This window comes from Benincasa hispida, chromosome 12 (genome assembly GCF_009727055.1).
Source record: "Benincasa hispida cultivar B227 chromosome 12, ASM972705v1, whole genome shotgun sequence".
NCBI classification, from domain to species: domain Eukaryota; kingdom Viridiplantae; phylum Streptophyta; class Magnoliopsida; order Cucurbitales; family Cucurbitaceae; genus Benincasa; species Benincasa hispida.
In genome coordinates, this window is record NC_052360.1 from 33657894 (window position 1) to 33677694 (window position 19801).

Consider the following 19801-nt stretch of genomic DNA (forward strand, 5'->3'; position numbering starts at 1 on the left):
TACAGAATCAGATGACTGCAATGATGAACTTAATTTAGGGAATTGCAATCGGCAACCCAACACCGCAAAATGGGCAAATCAATGCAATTAGTCAAAACACCGCAAGATGTGTGACTTACGGTGATGGGCATGCAATGGAAGAATGCCCACAGAATCCACAATCTATTTAGTTTTTGAAAAATAACCCCTTTTCGAATACCTACAATCCCGGGAGGAGAAACTATCCCAATTTTGCATGGAAGAATTAGCAACAGAACTTCCAATCCATGGCGCAAAAAGAGCCACCAGGATTCTTCCCACGCAACAACGGTCAGACAAGCAATCAAGCAAATAGCTCGCAACCACTGCAATCTTCCTCCCTGGAAAGCCTATTGAAACAGTATATAGAGAAAAATGAAACGGTGCTTCAAAGTCAGACTACGTCCATCCGCAATCTAGAATTACAGATGGGCTAGATTGCAAGTGAGCTAAAGAACAGACCGCAAGGGGCTTTGTCGAGTTCAACAAAACTTCCATGCAACCTCGAGGGATCAGATAAAGAGCAATGTCAGGTTGCGACATTGCGAAGTGGGAAAACTGTGGAGGGAGAAAAGAAGGAGCTTAGTCGGACAGCTCCCATTGCGGCAAATCCTGAAGTTGCAGTGATGCAAGAAGAAGAAGGAGAAAAATAAGCAATAGAGCCAGAGGTTGCGTCGACCTCAAAGCTAACTGAGGCGGGGACCGTGAGAGTGCAATTACCACCTTTCCCGTAGAGACCAAAAAGGAAAAAGAATGAAGAGGTACAGTACCAACGCTTTCTGTCTATGTTAAAACAATTACATATTAATATTCCATTCAGTGAAGCGATTGAGGAAATGCCTGTCTATGTAAAGTTTCTGAAGGATATGGTAACCAAGAAGAGAGGAGCTGGTAAGTTTGCCACGGTGGCTTTAACGCAAAGTTTGAAATCAATCATTCCACCGAAGATGAGCGATCCTGGGAGCTTTACTATACCTTGCTCCATAGGAGGACTGTACATTGGGCAATCCTTGTGTGACCTTGGAGCCAATATCAATTTGATGCCTCTGTCGATCTTTAAGTAATTGAATGTGAGGCAACTGGTGCCCACAACCGTGACTCTCCAACTGGCCGATCGATCTCTGGTGCATCCAGAGGGAAAGGTGAAGGATGTGTTGATCACCATTGATAAATTTTACCAACTGACTTCAACATCTTGGATTATTAGGCCGACAAAGATATGCCCATCATCTTAGGGTGACCATTTTTATCAACAAGTCGTGCCCAAATTGATGTGCATAAATGGGAGATCACTTTGAGCATCAACGGATAGAAGATCAAGTTCAACATAATCCGTGCCATAAAGTTTCCCGACGAAGAAGACCTGCATGACTCAGATGACGACCAGAACTGGATTGAAGAAGAAAAGTTTGACGAAGAGAATGAAGAAGAGGATGCCAACGCATCCGTTGTTGCCTGTAATGTGATCATAACAAAAACAAGCAAAGAAGAAGAGATGATCGCAAACCAAGAAGAAGAGTCAACAGAAAAAGAAGACAGAAAAACAATGCAACCATCCCTAGTAGAACCACCAACACTGGAATTAAAGACCCTACCAAATCATTTGAAGTACGCATTTTTGGGGAAGAATGAGAAGCTGTCAGTTATTATTTCCTTTGCGCTTAACGAAGACCAGGAGAACGTGTTGATGAACATTCTAAGGAAACATGTGCGAGCAATTGGCTGGACACTCGCCGACATTCGAGGAATTAGCCTAGCATACTGTATGCACCCAATTCGTCTTGAAGAGGACCACAAGGCAACGATCGAACATTAACGCACTCAACCCTATGATGAAAGAAGTCGTTAAAAAGGAGATCATTAAATGGTTAGATGCGGGCATCATCTATCCTATAACAGATAGCACGTGGGTCAGCCTCATGCAGTGTGTGCCGAAAAAGGGTGGCATGACAGTAGTCCCAAACGAAAACAACGAACTAATATCGCAAAGAACCGTCATTGGGTGGCGCATTTGCATGGACTACCGCAAGCTGAATGTGGCCACAAAGAAAGATCATTTCCCCTACCGTTCATTGATCAAATGCTAGACCGTCTAGCTGGAAATGACTTTTACTGCTTTCTAGATGGTTATGCCGGGTACAATCAGATTATGATAGCTCCAGAAGACCAAGACAAGACCATATTCACCTGCCCATATGGGACATTTGTTTTTTGCCGCATGCCGTTTGGCCTCTGCAATGCACCAAACACGTTCCAAAGGTGCATGATGGCCATCTTTTTAGACTACCTTGAGGACTCTGTTGAAATCTTTATGGACGACTTCTCTATTTATGGGAGCACTTATGAAGTTTTTCTAGTAAACTTAGAGAAGATACGAAAGAGATGCGAAGAGACGAATCTGGTGCTTAACTGGGAAAAATGTCATTTCATGGTAAAAGAGGACATAGTGTTAGGGCACAAGGTTTCCCGGGATGGGTTGGTGGTGGATAAAGCAAAAATCGAAGTAATTGAAAAACTTCCACCTCCAACAAGCATGAAGTCTGTACGAAGTTTCTTGGGGCACGCTGGATTCTACAGATGCTTTGTCAAAGATTTTTCGAAAATAGCACAACCATTGAGTGCGTTATTGGAGGCTGATAGAAAATTTGATTTTGACAACAACTGCCTCAACGCATTCAGAGTATTGAAGAATGCGCTGATCACCACACCCGTATTAATTGCACCGGACTGGACACTTCCTTTTGAAATAATATGCGATGCAAGCGGGTATGCGATGGGAGCAGCTTTGGCACAGAAGAGAAAAAATAGTCTTGCATCCCATCGCATATGCGAGTAAAACATTAAATCCTGCTCAGAAAAATTATACCACTACAGAGAAAGAGCTTCTGGCGGTAATTTTTGCGTTGGAAAAATTTCGAGCATATCTGTTGGGGACAAAAGTACTCACCCATACTGATCATTTGACAATAAAGTACTTAATGACAAAAAAGGATGCAAAACCGAGGTTGATCAGATGGATTCTCTTTCTTCAAGAATTTGACATAGAGATAATTGACTGGAAGGAAACAGAGAACCAAGTTGCGGATCACTTGTCCAGATTGGAAAACCTTGAAGTTGGCCGCAATGAATCAGAGGTGAGTGCGGTGTTCCCGGATGAGCAGCTGTTCCATATTGAAGAATTGCCTTGGTACGCTGACATAGTCAACTATCTGATTTGCGGACAATTTCCTGAAGATTATACCTATCACCAACAGAGGAAGCTCAAACATGAATGCAGACATTATTACTGGGATGAGCTGAATCTGTATAAAAGGGGGGCAAACTAGATTTTGTGACTATGCGTACTAAATGCTGCTTAACAATGCATATTATCGCAATGCCATGACTCACCATATGGTGTACACTTTGGAGGACAGCGCACCACCTGTCTCTTATACACATCTAGATGTGTATAAGAGACAGGGCATGCGCCGCAAGCGATGCGGCGGTAGTCTCTCAATTCCTAAAGAAGAACATTTTCACTCGTTTTGGCACTCCCCATGCCATCATAAGTGATGAGGGGTCACACTTTGTCCATCATACTGATAAGAAGCTGCTGCGCAAATACAACATTCTCCACAAAGTGGCCATCGCATACCATCCGCAGACGAATGGTCAGGCCGAGGTGCCCAATCGAGAAATCAAGCTGATACTTGAGAAGGTAGTAAGGCCTTCACTAAAAGATTGGGCAACAAAGCTCGATGATGCGTTGTGAGCATACCAGACAGCATTTAAAACACTCATAGGTATGTTCCCATATATGTTGGTATTCCGTAAGGCATGTCACTTGCCTCTGGAGCTGGAATATAAGGCATTATGGGCAGAAAAGAAGCTGAATTTTGATTTGAAGATAGCAGGAGAAGCATAAAAAATGCAACTAGTCGAGCTAGAAGAATGGAGAATTAACGCATATGAGAACACAAAGATTTACAAGGAGCGCACCAAGCGTTGGCACGACAAGCACATATGCGATAAAAACCTTCAGGTCAGACAGAGGGTCTTACTATTCAACTCATGCCTATGGCTCTTCCCGAAAAAATTAAAGTCACGTTGGTCTGAACCATTCGTAATTACACGGGTATTTCCGCATGGCGCGGTTGAATTATCAAATGATGACAGAACCAACATATTCAAAGTTAATGGGCAACGAGTAAAGGCGTATCATCGAGAAGGCTGGCATCGCCAAGTCGACTCCGTGGAACTCAAGAAATTTGAATAAAGAGGGAAGTAGGAGGTCCCTACGTTATCAGACAATCACAATCCACCAGGGACGCAAGTTTTGGGAATCATGGAATATTCAATTCTTCTCTACCACTCAGAATTTTCACTATATCTTTACTATATCTTTTCAGTCTTTATCGATTCTTACTCTTATTATTATTCTGGAAAAAAAACTGAAGATTGCGATAAAGAATTTTGTTTTGTTTAAAATTATTTGATCCTCTCTCTGTTTTTCTTGCAACGATCAAGGCGCTGGATTGCGGAGATGATGCACGAAGAAGCAATTTATTTATTCTGTCACCATAATATAAAGAAGATAGATCGCCGCAAAGATGGATGTGTCAATATACAATGCAGGCGACAACGCAAATTTGGGGGTTGTATTCTTCCTTCACTTTATTTCAAATTTTGCGCTATCACATCACATTTTAGCTTTAAAAATTTTATCATCCCATCCTCTTTGATTACCGCAATCATATGACATGGATAAATTTAGTAAGTTACCGCATTCTGTATCTTTAACAAGTATGATTTCAATGATGAAAAATATGCTTCTATGTCTTTCATATATACTAGAGTCAACTTAACTTTAAGATAGTCACCTCATGAAATATTTCTAGAAGTTAGGGGTTTGTCAGCTTTCTTTCAAACTCTTTTATAAGCTTTTTAAAACATCGCATGACTTATTCAATCCTTTGGCAATGAGAAACATTGCCCGCATTTTAATTTGGGGTGAGGTATTTATTTTCGACATTACTATTTTTTTTTAAAAAAAAGAGGAAGATTTTAGAGATATACAAATTCCACTGTCAATGCAATGGAAACCCATGTTGATAAGAGTTAAGTTGTAAAAGCACTCACCCGTAGTTGCATGTTCGCATGACACACGTGGGGCAAGCCAAAACGAAAGTAAGTCACCAGGATCAACGCATAAATAAATGACCGCAACTCCACTGCCAAAGAGGTATGAGTTTAGTCTAAGGAAGAGCGCATTGCTCGTAGTTGGATGTACGCATGACACACGTGGGGGCAAGCCAAAACGAAGGCAAGGCACTTGGATCAGCGCAAGGTCAGAAAAAAATAACAATGTCAAGAAATATGCAAGGATAAAAACATTTGACACCCAGTGGAAATTTTTTTTTCTCTTTGAAATAAATTATGCGATGTCCTGGAAGTTAGTAAAGTCTTTTTGAAGGTTAAACTTGCGGTCCCTAGGTCTTAGAAATATTTTAAGAGGAGACTTGAATAAGGCTTAGGGAAACTTTGGTATATAGGATTTGAACGAAGTATCCTTGAGAAATCTAGGAAAAGAATATTGCGGTTGACTTGCTAAAGGAAATCTTTAGCTTATGCTTGAGGACAAGCATTGTATAAATTTGGGGGTGTGATAACGAGCAAAAATGCACGTTATCATAGTGTTAAGTTCTTAAACAATGCTGGCTTGCGTTGATAAAATATGTTAAATTGCATCCAAAAAGCATTAAGTTTATTATATTTCGGTCGCATGCGTTCAGTGCATAGGAACAGTTGATTTTTATGTTTTTATGCAGAATATGCGTTGACGCAAGGTGGAAATTACGATCATAGGAAATCATTGGTCAAGCGCAACATTACCACAAGGCTTTGCAGTGATTGTGCTCGCAAACATTTGTCCAAGAAGGATTGTCGCAACTTGGTCGGTGTAACATGGTGGGCGCATCTGAGTGAAAGACATAATTAATCACAATAGAACAGAAAGCTGATGACAGTCATATCCGAATTAAGTTGACAACCGCTAACGAACAAGTACATTCAACTTTTTGATGACAAATATTCGACGCATCAATCAGGAATTAAAGCCGTCCCATCTGCGCAATCATGAGAGAGAAGCCACCTTTCACCCTAGAAGTTCTATAAATACCAGAGGCATCCTTCAGAAAAGGGGTGGAGCGGTTAACTAGTTCCATCAATTCAGCACGTCTTTGTCCATAGTTTTTCCTTTTTATTTTAAGGCGGAGCAAGAGAAGAGTAAAGACGCCGGAGATCGCTCAAGGAAACTCGAGAGAGAACCTTGAGGCGTAAGAGCGGAGAGCGGGCTGACTCTTGCGAGAGCGAGATTATCTTTTGAACACGAGTAGAAAGACAGTGTAAAAGCCTAGGAAGCAAGAGATTGCTACCAGACTCTTTATTCTATTCTTGCATTGTTATTTTGTACTTCATCTTTATATTTATACAATGAAAATTCTTATTCTACATCTGTTCACTCTCTTAGTACGCATGAGTAGCTAAACTAGTTGAATGGGTTGAGAAGAACTAAGCTAACATGACCTAGGATCATCAATGCATGAGAATTGTCGTGTTTTATGTTGTGCCCAATACCCCTTTAGAGCTACTCGAGAGAGAGTATAAATAAAGAACCTAATGACTCGAGAGAGCTAGGTTAGAATCTAGACTCGAGAGAGCGAGATTATACTGCATAAACAAGAGATAGAGACTTAGAGATAAGCTCTGTTTGTCAACATTACATCACATGTACCCTAAGATAGGTATGATATTATGTGGTCGCATATTTGTGTGGATATCATTTTGTCATCCCATAAATAGGAATAGAGACTTATGTGTAGGCCCTGTAGACTTATCGCATATATTGCATGCGTTCTAGAAGCCGTGGCATTCGCACCGAGAGGTGGTTTACTGTTGTATACATGTTGCATGATCGCATAGCATGAACGCATCCTAGGAAGTGTTGGCCGAAACTTTTCTCAACCCGTTCACCGCATACTCATCGCATCTTCCATTTATTCAACTCTTTTCAAACTCCGCCACATTTATTTATTTTTCATCACCGCAAACAACAATCCCAACAACTTATTTATTTATCCGGTTACCGTAAAGTTTTCCCAAAAATTACCAACGCAACCTGTTTTTGTAAGTCCTTGAGTTCGACCCTGGACTTACTAGGAAACTCAGTGGAATTTACACTTGGATTTTGCTGAGGAAACTTGAGTGCTCAACACAATTTCACCATCGCATATCATACATAATTTCACTTCATAAAATAACGCATCACTTATCGTATAGCGTCCATCGCCCAACATCTGCTTCTATCGTGCAACACCAATCGCTTAGTATTCCGCCTATCGTGTAGCGCCATCGTGTAGTCTATCGCTCAGCGTCTGCGCATCGTTTAGCATCTACGCTCATCGTCTAGTGCCCACTCAATGCTTAACGCTATCGTCTAGCTTCCACGCTTATCGTATAGAGCTTACACTGATCGTGTAGTGTCTTTGCCTATTGTATAGCTCGATCATCTAGTGCATCACTTCTCATCGTTTAGCACTGCGCACATCTTCATAATCGTCTAGCACATCGCTGAGCTCTGCGCATTTGCTATACGATCGCCTACCTCATCGCTTAGCTTCGCGCATTTGCTACACGATCACCTACCTCATCGTGTAACACCGCTCTTTTGCTATGCGATTGCCTACCTCATCATGTAGCGCCGCTCTTTTGCTACGCGATCGTCTGCCTAGCGCCTTGTGCTCAACATCTTGCTCTCTTTACTCTCACTCACGCATTCTCAATGCATGATTAACTCTAGGCAATGCTTCTTGCCAATACTTTGGCCAACATGCGTCCTACCTCACAAACGCGTGGTTGCCTTTGGTTTAATCTCTTTCAAACCTCTACTAACACATGCGTTAACACCAAACACATGGTTCCTTATCTTTAACATAGGATTTAACTCATACTTAGTTAATTCCCTTAATTACCTGCTTAAGTAGGGAACTAGAAATCTGGGTTTCACAGAAAGTGAGTATTTAGTGAAACAATCCAAGTTAAAGCGTGAACCTTGAAATCTAAAGATCAAATTGAAATAAAATCTAAATCTCAAGGTAAAATTGTAACCATGTGAATCCTTGAGAGTAAGTTGAAACATAATTTACTCAAAATTAATTGATTACAACTATGACATTTTAAACCTATGGATCAAATAGAAATTAGATTCAAAATCTAAAAATAAAAAATACATCTTATTAAAATTAATTGAAGTTAAAAGTGTAAATCTTGAAACCTATCAACTAAATTGAATAAAAAATTAAATCTTACTAGTATTGCCTTAAAAAAAAAAAAAAAGAAAAAAAACTCCATGGTGAAATTGTAACAATTTTAAACTTTAATTGTATTATTTAGTAGTATATATATGATGATATGTTGAAGTTAAAGTGTAAATCTTAAATCCTATAGATCAAATTGAAACAAAATTCAAATCTCAAGATAAAATTGCAATATCATGAAATCTTTAGACTAAATTGAAACAAACTTACTCAAAATTGATTGATTAAAAATATAACATTTTAAAACTTAGGGATCAAATACGAATTAAACCCAAAAATCTATAAATAAAATTATATTTTATAACAAAAACATAACATTTGACCATCTCAATACTNAAAAAAAAAAAAAAAAGTAAATAGATAGAAAATTTTTAGAAAAGAAAAAATAAAAAAATAACAAGAGTGATTTATTTATAATTTATTTCTAAACAACTTCATAAAAAACAACCACCTTTATTATTTCTAAACAATCTAATTTATTATTTGTAATAATAATAATAAGAGATTCACCCCATCAAAAACAAAAAAACAACATCATTTTCCTAATTTATTTCTAAACAACCTCCTTTCCCTAATTTTTTCCAAAAATTACCCCACCTATCCAATTGATCCAGATTTATTAGATCCAAAATAAAAGTTAAAAAATACATATTAAAATACCATTCTACTCTTTTATTTTGAAATTTTTACAATTTTTGTGTTTGTACTTCCAATAAATCTTAAATTTAATCTTTAATACTAGTTTATTGTTGATTTTTTAAAAAAACTTTTCGTTATATATAACATTTTTACTATAAATTTTGAAAATATATTCACATATTTTATTTTTTTTCTTAAAACTTATTATTATTATTTACAAATCAATTTCGATAAAATTTGATTGTGAGAGATTAAATTTTGAGATTTATTGAAAGTATAAGGATTAAGATTGAACGATCTTCAAAGATGAAGATCAAAATAATATTTTTAAAAGTATATTATATTAGATATTTTTCAAAGCCTAACGATTTATAAGAAATAAAATTGAAAGTTGAAGGACTAGAAGCAAAGAAAGAGTAAAGCTTAGCGTAAATGTAATGGAAGTAGAGATGGAGGTAGTGAAACGTGTTGAAGAAGAAGAACAAAAGGAGTCGGTCAGTTCCCCCTAATCTTTATTTATTTCTTCTTCTAATCTCTATTTCTCTTTCAAATCCCACATGTTTTCACTTCAATTTCCGACAAATTTCGCCGTTTATAGTCTCTCTTCTTACAGATTCGCCGCCTTCTTCTAATCTCACTCTGTTCTGTTTCTTTCTACCCCCAAACATGGCTTCCCTCTCAATTCTTGCCTTCGAGCTCTTTATCTGTTGACACTTTCACCGCGCGATCGGAATCTTTTATCTGCGTTTCTCGTTTCATGTAATGGGTAATTGGAGAGAACGGCCTAGGAGAAATTTTCGGTACCAGAAGCCTCAATGGTCGGCGATAAGAAATTACGATCACGATCCTCCACTAGGTGATTTTCGACCTTTCTTATTTTTAGAATTAGGGTGCAATACCGATTCTTGGAATTTTTCTGTTCATGGAACTCGATTTCTTTGATTACTGGATACTGGGTAGTTTTTTTTCATTTGTTCAGCTGTTGAATTGAATGGACATCTGGGTTGTATTAGTCAGTTCTGTTTTGAAGAATGTCTTTTTTTTCCCATAAAGCTGTGAATCTGTGATGCCTGCCGCTATTGTACGGGCAGTAAGTTACTGTTTATGGTAGTTTCTGCCAGTTCAAAATGCAATGCAACATCTTATTACGTTCTCTTTTTTGCATCACTTTTTTGGAAAGATGAGGAAAGTGACTGTGATCAGTGTGCTGTGTGAACAAGATGTTAAACGGGACATTGGAAGTTGTAGGCTTCATTTGGATAACCATTTGGTTTTTTATTTTAGAAAATTAACCTTATGTACACTACTTCCACGGTAAGTTTCCATGTTTTGTTATCCATATTTGGATATTATTTTAAAGAATGGACTCAAGTTTTGAAAACTAAAAAAGAAAAAGTAGTTTTTGTTTTTAGAATTGGAAAATCAAGAGAAATCGAACATAAGTTTCAAAAATTTAAAACTAAAAACAAATCGTTATCAAACTTAGAAGTGATCTTTTCTAATTTTGTTAGAACTGCTCCCAATTTGTAGAATAAGTCCGATATTTCTAGATGATTGGTGTTTTAGGGATAAGAGTGTTGCTTATTTCTTATGTTCATTGAGCTTTAGTTGATTAATAATGTTAATAGAAGGTCATTTTCTCATCAATATATGAACCACAGAAACTGCTGATGATTACTGTTATAAGATCATGTACCATCTTATTACATTACAAGAAAAAATCTCATGAAAAATGCTGGTTGTAGCAAACGTGGATGAAATTGATGGTACAACCTTAAAATTTTCGTTTCTTTTCTATTTCTGTTAAATTTTGGGATACAGACTAGGCCAAGTGGTGACTTACATTGGTTTGTGGGATTAGAAATGACAAGAGAGATTTCCACAAAGCGAGTTTTGATTTAAAATTAACACTCAATTAAACTTAAAACAAAATTGTATCTAATCACTCTTCCACTTCTTGAATCTGAATATGTAGACATGGAACTTGAGGAGGATTCAGTGCCCTTTCGTGCATTTTTAATGTCAAGTATTGTAGAGAGAGAAAGTAACACTGAGATGTTAAGGGTGATGTAGTGGCAAAAAAGATATGGAAATAGAGAAGGAAGAAGAAGATCCAAAAATGGAGGAGACAGAGATTCTGGGGGAGAAAATAGGGAAGTGGAGAGAGAAAGAAGGGATCAGAAAGATGGGAGGGAGAGGAGGGTGCACCATAAGCATTAAAGTTCAATGAATAAAAGCTTAATTAGATTAAACTATTGTTAAATATTAATAAAAGATGCCACATCACCAGTTAATTACCATTACTTGTTTGTCGAAGTCCCCAACTCCTAAGAGAGTTGGCAGGGGCTGATTTGGCTAATTTTTAAAACTTCAAATTGTTTGTGTTAGAGCTTCAGGATTTAAAATGAAACCTAAACTGAATATTATGGGTTGAAATTATAAATGTTCCATTTATTTAAATCTCTTCACTGATTTTAAAGTGTTTGGAAATATGTGATCGTAGAATTTTTGTTTTTTGGATAAACAGAAAATCAAATAACATCACGTTTTGTATAATCCTCATCCATATTATCAATCCTTCAGTGAACTTAATGGTTCTGAATTAATTTCATCGTTTCTTCTTCATGTAGAGTATTGGCGAGATGGTATTCCTTTATGGGAAAAGAAATTTTGCAAAGAGATTGGTTGTGTGCCATGGGGTAAAATAGTTGATTCCAAGAACTTTATTTATTGTCATACCAATGTAGTCAATTGGGATGATTCCGCTTGTGAAGAGGCATTCGACAATGCCAAAAGACGTTACTGGGTGGAGATTAATGGTCATCAGAGTGACATCTGTTTGCCTGATCCAGACAAATATATTGAAGAAATTGATTGGAGTCCTGACATGGATTCTAAAATGATTGAGGAACTGGATTGGGCATATCACACTCCGAATATGAAACAACGTGATGATTGGTTGGAATGCAAAAATAAAAGGACAAGGAATTCCAGTTCTGTTTGGACAGAAGGCCACATTGAAGATTCAGGTGATGTGGGTAATCCCTGGGAACATGATAAACAATTCACTGAAAATAGAGGACAAGGATGCAGCCAGTGGAATTTAAGCGATTTTGGGAAGGTGAACAATGATGGCAATCCTTGGGACAGTAGCATTGACCAGAGGAACAGGGGTATGGTGGACAGTGCCTGGAAGGTTAAAGCGAATCAAGTTGCCACCTCCTGGAAGAATAAAGGATCTGCTAGTGATGCAAGGGGTGTGGTAGACAATGCCTCGAGAGATAAAGTGCATCAAGGTGGCAATGCCTCCTGGAAGACTAAAGGGTTTGCTAGTGATGCAAGAAATAACTCATGGAGCAGGCACCAGCAGGGTGCTAGTAATTTTGATCATTATAATAGGCCTGGGAATAACAGTTACAATCATAATGTCAGACATTTAACTGATAGAACACGGCCGAATATTCATGGAAACAACCAAGATTGGAAATATCAGTATAGGTATGGCAAGAGGCCAAAAGATGCAGAATTTGATAGCTTTGGGAGGTAGGGATCATGGAAACATTCCTCCCACACGGGGGAGGGTTTTGATTAGCGTGTTTCATGCTGGAGGAGGGTATTCAAAGCTTCAAAGAGATTATTAATTGTTGTTGTAGGAGTTGAATCGTCACATGAATTTTGATTTTGCCCACAGGTAGCCGACCAGCCACGCTTCTGTTTTTGCTTTGGTACTGCAGGATTGAATAATACTGCAGGATTGAATAATACTGCAGGATTTTTGGTATAAAGAATTGAATATGAATAACTTGGTTCTTTTGTAAGTCATTAGGTAGATTCCTCCCCTCCCAATTCACCATCCTTGTACGATCAGGTCACATTAAGTTTGTATCATTTTGATTTGAGAAATCTCTTTTGGGAGGGGCTTTATAAAAGCAATAACAGCTCTACTATCAATCTAATTCTGAGTAGTAAGTGTGATTTCTTATTCTTAGCCAAGAACATCGCAGAGCTCCATTGTACATCATATCTTGATAATCTCCCTCATTTGGAACCTTGCAAGTGTGCTAGTAATTTTGATCATTATAATAGGCCTGGGAATAACAGTTACAATCGTAATGTCAGACATTTAACTGATAGAACATGGCCAAATATTCATGGAAACAACCAAGATTGGAAATATCAGTATAGGTATGGCAAGAGGCCAAAAGATGCAGAATTTGATAGCTTTGGGAGGTAGGGATCATGGCACATTCCTCCCACACGGGGGGGGTTTTGATTAGCGTGTTTTCATGCTGGAGGAGTATTCAAAGCTTCAAAGAGATATAATTGTTGTTGTAGGAGTTGAATCGTCACATGAATTTTGATTTTGCCCACGGTAGCCGACCACGCAACGCTTCTTTTTTGCTTTGGTTACTTGCAGGATTTTTTGTATAAAGAATTGAATATTGAATAACTTGTTCTTTGTAAGTCATTAGGATTCCTCCCTCAATTCACATCTTGGACATCAGGTCACATTTAAGTTTGTATCATTTTGCTTTGAGAATCTCTTTTGGGAGGGCCTTTATAAAAGCAATAACAGCTCTATATCAATCTAATTCTGAGTAGTAAGTGTGAATTTCTTATTCTTAGCCAAGAACATCGCAGAGCTCCATTGTACAATCATATCTTGATAATCTCCCTCATTTGGACCTTGCAAGTGTTCTATTCTCCTCATGATGTTGATAACTTACTTTCATTTTCTAGTATCTTTTTTCTTCTCCTCTTTTTTCTCAGATTCATATTCTACAGATTGGTTGTCCCCCCACCCCCTCCATAGAGACATTATTGCCTTCTTCAAATATTCAGAAAATTTGCTTCTTAAATACGTGTTGCACTTGCACACTCTGGGACATGCAGTTTGTTCTTGTTCTTCAGTCCTTGTTCTGAGAAATGAGAATTCTGCTGTTGGGAATGAGGATAAACCAAGATCTGCAAATAGGAGGACGCGTGTACGAGTCCAACACGGTTGGCCACCACAGAAGAAAAAAGTAGTGATTGGGAAGAGGTAAGACCCTCCCTAGCATGTTATTTTCAGCTTCCTTATGTTGATAATCTGTTTGCTTGTCTGTTCAGCTATTTTTGTTATTGCTTTTAAGGTTTTTAGTATGAAAAAGAGTCTTGACGATCTAACCCAGTGAGTATTATGGTCTGGGTTTGTAAGTTTTCATTATGGAATGAGATTTAACCTCTTGTATGACTTGTTTGATAACGCCCTTTCTTTTGGTTTGGTCTTCTGTTTTAACAATCATGTTTGTTTTGGCTAAGGTTGTAATGAATAACTAAAGAAAAGAGGCATACGATCAATTTTAAAGAACAGAACTAAATGCAAAACTATTTTCAAATGGGACTGTAGAAATTGCTGCTAGGAACAGATCGATTTTGCTCTTAGCTGCATAAGATTCAAAACTACAACATAATTTTGAAGTTTACTTTCCATTACTTGAAGGATCTGCATCTTGTTGGTTCTTCAAGAACACAATGCGAAGTTTTGAATCTGATGGTTGAAGCCTGAGGGATTTCAGGTATCTGATAAAGGTGGAACTGAAACCCCCATGAATATCTCGCCCATTTTCCTGATTTGATTTAGATTTTATGTCCTAATTTTCATAATTAGACGGCTAGTTTTGGTTCATATCCTGATGGTGGATGAAAATACTGAATGCATTGAATATTTATATATTTATTTTCAGTTTCTAAGATTGGGGTGCAAGTATAACATCATAGTTTCAATGTGTTATAATTCATTATTTTTACCTTCCTGTATCTAACATTTGTTTCTTATGGGGGAGGAAAAATTAAATTGACAAAAAATTGTGTAGATTTATTTCTTTTATTATTATTGTTATTATTATTATTATTATTATTTTTACCAGAAACAATTTCATCAATGAATGTAATCATCCAAAGAGACAAAAAATAGATTCCAGATTCTATAAAGGGAATATGAAAGATGTTTCAATTGCTTGCTATGACTTCTGCTGATCCATATCGTATCCTTGTATTCTGAACATTAGTCTTACTTCATTTTCTTAATGAATAAAAAGACTTATTTCCTTTAAAAAAAAAAAAAAATGCTAACTATGACTTTAAGATAGTGTAAACTTTTGCATCAATGAAGAGCATTGCAAATAGATAACTCTGAAACATCTCTTGGAGATTTCTCTGTCTTGAAAAATTGTTGCATTTCTTTATCCGAAATCTTTCATTTGTAGACTTGAAAGGATGATCAATATTTTGAGTCATTCCCGATCCAGTGATCAAACCAAAACGAAGTGAAGAGGATTCTTCTGTTCACTAATGTGTTTCCATACACTTTTGGAAGTGTTTTGGTCATAATTGTATGAGCCAAACTTAGCCATAAAAGATTTTCCATGTGTGCCTCATGGGAATGCTAGCTAACTAGTGATCAATTCAGAAATCCAAAGTCAAAGCATAACCAAAAACTACTAATTGAAAGAAGAAAAAAAAACATATATGTTTCCGTAAAAATCATGTATCGTGGAAATTAAAAGTTTAGAGTGAGACGATTGTTCGTCTTAATTTAATTTAAACATGAGTAAATTTATTTAAATGAATGATGTTTCAGAATAAAGGTCTACCTTCAATGCAGGAAAAATGGTTGTGAATGTGAACGACGACACCATAGTGATCGAATGGAGCCATTGCAGCAATTAAATAGGAAAGAAGGAAAATAGGTGAATGTCAAATTACTTTTGAAACTTGAAGGATTAAGTTCAAAATCAAAATAGATATTTTTAGTGACAAAAAAAGTAAACTCTATTTAGAACTTTATATAGGCACTATTCATAATTATTGAAATTTATATGGTTATAGTGATCTACCAAGAACAAATCTTTCCCTCCAAACCAAGCATAGATACTAATGAAGCCTAGACATCTGGATTTTCAAACAATCTAAACAAAAGGCCCTTGAAGATTTTTGTTAGACATTCAACAAATCCTTTTAAGCTATGTGGAATTGAATGTATGAAAATCAAACTGTCATTGTGAGCAAGGAAGAGTTTTGATAAATAATAGTTAGACAAATAATTGTGCAGGTTGTTCTATTGTCTAAATATGTTCTCAAGTTGACAGCAGCTTGCAACCTTTTGCTTTCAACTTGGATTCAAGATTGAAAAACTTCAATCCACATCTCACCAAATCTGCTGTTTTCTTTTTCATGTGTTCAATTAATAACTCCTCACATACAATGCAGTTAGCTTCTGTCAACTGTCTGCTCTCCCTTAGATGCAAAAACACTTTCTTTGCCTCATCAAGTGTCCCATACTTCGACATTCCGGATATGATAGCTGAGTAGGCAACTGCGCTCGGAGGGCAATCTTGTTGCACCATTTCATTAATAACATCATTCACCATTTCTGCTTTACCCAATTTGCATACGTGGAGAATCATTAGAGCATATTTAAATTCTAGAGGTCCGTTCTCGATGTTTGCTAGGCAGTCTCGAACAAGCATCATGACTGCATCAATCTCGCAGATTTTGAAGAGACCTTCGGAGAGAGAATAGTAGGCAGCTTTGGAAGGAACTGAACCCAGCTCAACTATTTTGTTATGAGATGCACAGGCCTCTTGGATTTTTCCAACTTCAACGAAGCACGATACGGCAATGGAGTAAGTTGAGGAATCTGGTTTGATATTTGAGCTCTTCATGTCATCGTAGATCTCTAATGCCTTCTTTGCCTGCCCATACTGATGAAGAGCCCCCATGATGATATTGTATACGGCAACATTGCCATATCCCTTATCAATCATGCCGCAAAATACATCTAGAGCTGTGCTTATTTTGTCCTCCTCCTCTACCATAAATGATAGAAATTTGGAAAGAACATCATCGGCAGAAGGTTCCAACTTCTGCAACAAGGTTAATAACTTCCACAAGTCCTCCATTCTTCTCGTCTCCACGTACATCATCATAATAGGTTTCACAGTTTCAATATCTGGTTTAAGATCCTCTCGTATGGTTAGTTGAAAGAGTTTGTAAGCCTTGTCAACTTGATTTACATTACAAAGACCTTTAATGAGAGAATGATATATTCCCAAATCAGCTCTATACCCTGAATCTACCAAATCCTTAAACAAATCACAAGCCAATCCAACTTTCTCATCCTGCACAAATGCCTCAATCAAAGTCCCATAAATAGCTCGGTCTATCAAAATCCTCTTCCCTTTCATCTCCTGTAACAATTCAAACCCTTTTTGTGCCCGCCCGACTTTGCACAATCCGATAATTAAAGTCCCATATGCCATAACATCAGGCTCTACTCTATCTGCTCTCATTTCATCCCAAACTCTCAAACATCCATCCAAATTCTCCTCAGAAACCAATACCTTCACCATTGCTGTATAAGCAAACACATCAGGCTTACACAAATTCGCCCTCATCCGAGCCAAAAGCTCCAGCATTTCGTCAATCCTCCCTGCTTTACACAACCCTTTAATCAAAATCATAAAAGTGATGCTCTCTTCCACTAACCCATTTTCCTGGAAGTCCCTATAAACAGATAAAGCTAAATCCAAATGATTTGTTTTGACCAAGGCATCGAGAATCCTGTTATACAAGAAGACACGGGGAACAACCCCAAATTTCTTCATCTTTTCATACACATAGTAAACTCTAAGACCCCTATTGGCATCACAATGCATCCTAATCAGAATCTCAAACTGTTTTTCACTAGGAGGTTTACCTTGTGAATCCATAAGCTCAGGAATCTGATCAGCAGCCCTGAAGCGATTGTGGCGATTCAAGCAATAAGCAAAAGCATTGTAAGAAGCGAAATTGTGATGAAACCCCTTTTGCTTACCAGCCCAGTGGAAGAACTTGGAGGCCAAAATGGGGTTAGAATCACGGCGGTGAGAAGCCTTGAGAACCTCCGCCACAAGGTCCGGAGTAACGCGGCGGAGCTTGTTGAGTTCAGAGATCACCGGTGGGCCCCACTGATTTTGATTCTTACGAAAGGCGTCGACGATGAAGCGAGCAATTGGGGAAAGGCGGAGGGAGCTGGAGAAGAAGGCCTCGGACGCGGACGGCGAGAGGTTAGAGTGTTGGTGAGATGGGCGATCGGGATCCCAGTTGTGAAGAAGGAAGGGTTTGGGTTTTGGGGAAATGGGTTTGTGAGGGTTGGGTGGAGAGATGGATTGGCGGTTGGAGAAGAGGCCGCCATAGACGGTGGGGCGGTGCTGGTTGGGATTGCGGTGGCGGTGGCCGTAGTAGAAGTATTGCTTGTGGGCTTTTGAAGGGATTTGAGGGGGCATTTGTGGGATGCTGATGCCTCTTCCTTGGAGAAATTGGCTGCTGAAAATGAAATCGCATAGTTCGTCAACTTAACTTGAGAAAAATCTGCTCAGGTTAAGAATCGCCGGAGATGGAGAAATGGGGACATTCGTAATCGTAACAGAGAGCTTCAGGATTTCTGAAACAGTAAAGAGGTTTTTTGCAAGAATGACCTATTCTTGAGATGTCAATGCACTATAACTCAAACTTGAGATAATGGCTCAAAATACCTCTTTAAAGGTCCGAAATGGCAAACCACCCGGTTTTTTTAAAAAAAAAAAAAAATGTTAAATGCTCAGATATTATGATCACGTGAAGTTACGATATTATCTATTTTTTTTTCTTTTTCCTATTTTTTTTCGATTAGAGAAAATTTTCCCTGTGACACGCGACCAACTCCAGTGAACAAGAGAGGAGAGAGAGGAGTGATTTTGTGAGTGAGGAAACGAAGAGAGAGCAATATGAGCTAGAGCGAGAGACATAGTAATATGTGAGTGAAAGAAGAAGGGAGAGTAAGACAAGCGAGAGCGAGAGACATAATGATTTGTATGTGAAAAAAAAAAAAGAGAGAGCGAGAGCAAGACTATTTTTTCGCATGCGCGATAATATATTTTGATAATTTCACCCGAATTTGACATAAACAAAGGGTCATTCGACATTTTCTTTTAAAAAACTGGGTTATTTTACATTTTTTTGCCTAATTTTTTAGTCATCCATCTGGCGGACTCCCCAAACTAATGACAAATCCCAAAGTAATGACAACACTATTACTTTGGGATTTCTTTTCCATCGTAAAATAATTGAAGCCTTAACGTTATAATCATTTCAATTAATATTTTTTTTATAAAAAAAATCAATTTTCAGCCACTAATGATAAAAATGAAACTCATGTTAGAGCTTCGATTATTTTACGATGGGTAAGTCATCCCTAATACAATAATAGATTTTAGGTGGTGATAGAGTATTCTATGATATATGCATAAGGTTAACTTTGATTTGTTTTTAAGTATTGAGTCATTTTGTATTAAAGTTATTGATGTTGGGTCATTCGTACTAAAATCTCAAACTATAACCTCCCTAGAAGAAGTGTTAGCGTAAAAAGTATGGTTTTGGATGAAAGGACTTATTTGAAAAATAACATATCTTACGTTAACAGTTGACCTTTTTTCAACAAATTTTACTGAGGTTTGAGTTTAGCGAAGGGAACTAACTCATTGACATTTGAGGACATATCCACCTTCTTATGTACTTTTATCTAACATATCTTTATGATTATAGTTTACTAATAGTGTTAGACATACTTTATTTGAATCTAAAATGACATAAGAATCTCATAAGCCATATTGCTTCTAGTATTATCGCAAAAGTACCAAGAATGTAGCTTCTATTAATAAGCTTATATAAGCTTGGTTTTTTACCACATTATATTGCTCATTTGTTATGTAAATAGCATTATCATG

General features: G+C 37.5%; 2 protein-coding genes and 1 long non-coding RNA gene across 3 annotated transcripts; 1 reads left to right on the forward strand and 2 right to left on the reverse strand.

The window, feature by feature from the left end:
• Window positions 1-9366: 9366 nt before the first annotated feature.
• Window positions 9367-12970, forward strand: LOC120092427. The gene is made up of 3 exons (XM_039050515.1): window positions 9367-9508; window positions 9628-9870; window positions 11645-12970. Exons 2-3 carry the CDS (start codon window positions 9777-9779, stop codon window positions 12559-12561), a joined length of 1011 nt encoding a protein of 336 aa, XP_038906443.1. The 5' UTR covers window positions 9367-9508; window positions 9628-9776; the 3' UTR covers window positions 12562-12970.
• LOC120092428 lies at window positions 12590-13790 on the reverse strand. Its single transcript, XR_005486039.1, has 2 exons — window positions 13701-13790; window positions 12590-13063 (listed from the first exon to the last, which is right to left on the reverse strand). It is a non-coding gene; the product is annotated as an uncharacterized LOC120092428 (long non-coding RNA).
• Window positions 13791-15992: 2202 nt separating this feature from the next.
• On the reverse strand, window positions 15993-18580 carry LOC120092426 (pentatricopeptide repeat-containing protein At4g20740). The gene has a single exon (XM_039050514.1). It carries the CDS (start codon window positions 18320-18322, stop codon window positions 16133-16135), a length of 2190 nt encoding a protein of 729 aa, XP_038906442.1. The 5' UTR covers window positions 18323-18580; the 3' UTR covers window positions 15993-16132.
• Window positions 18581-19801: the final 1221 nt, after the last annotated feature.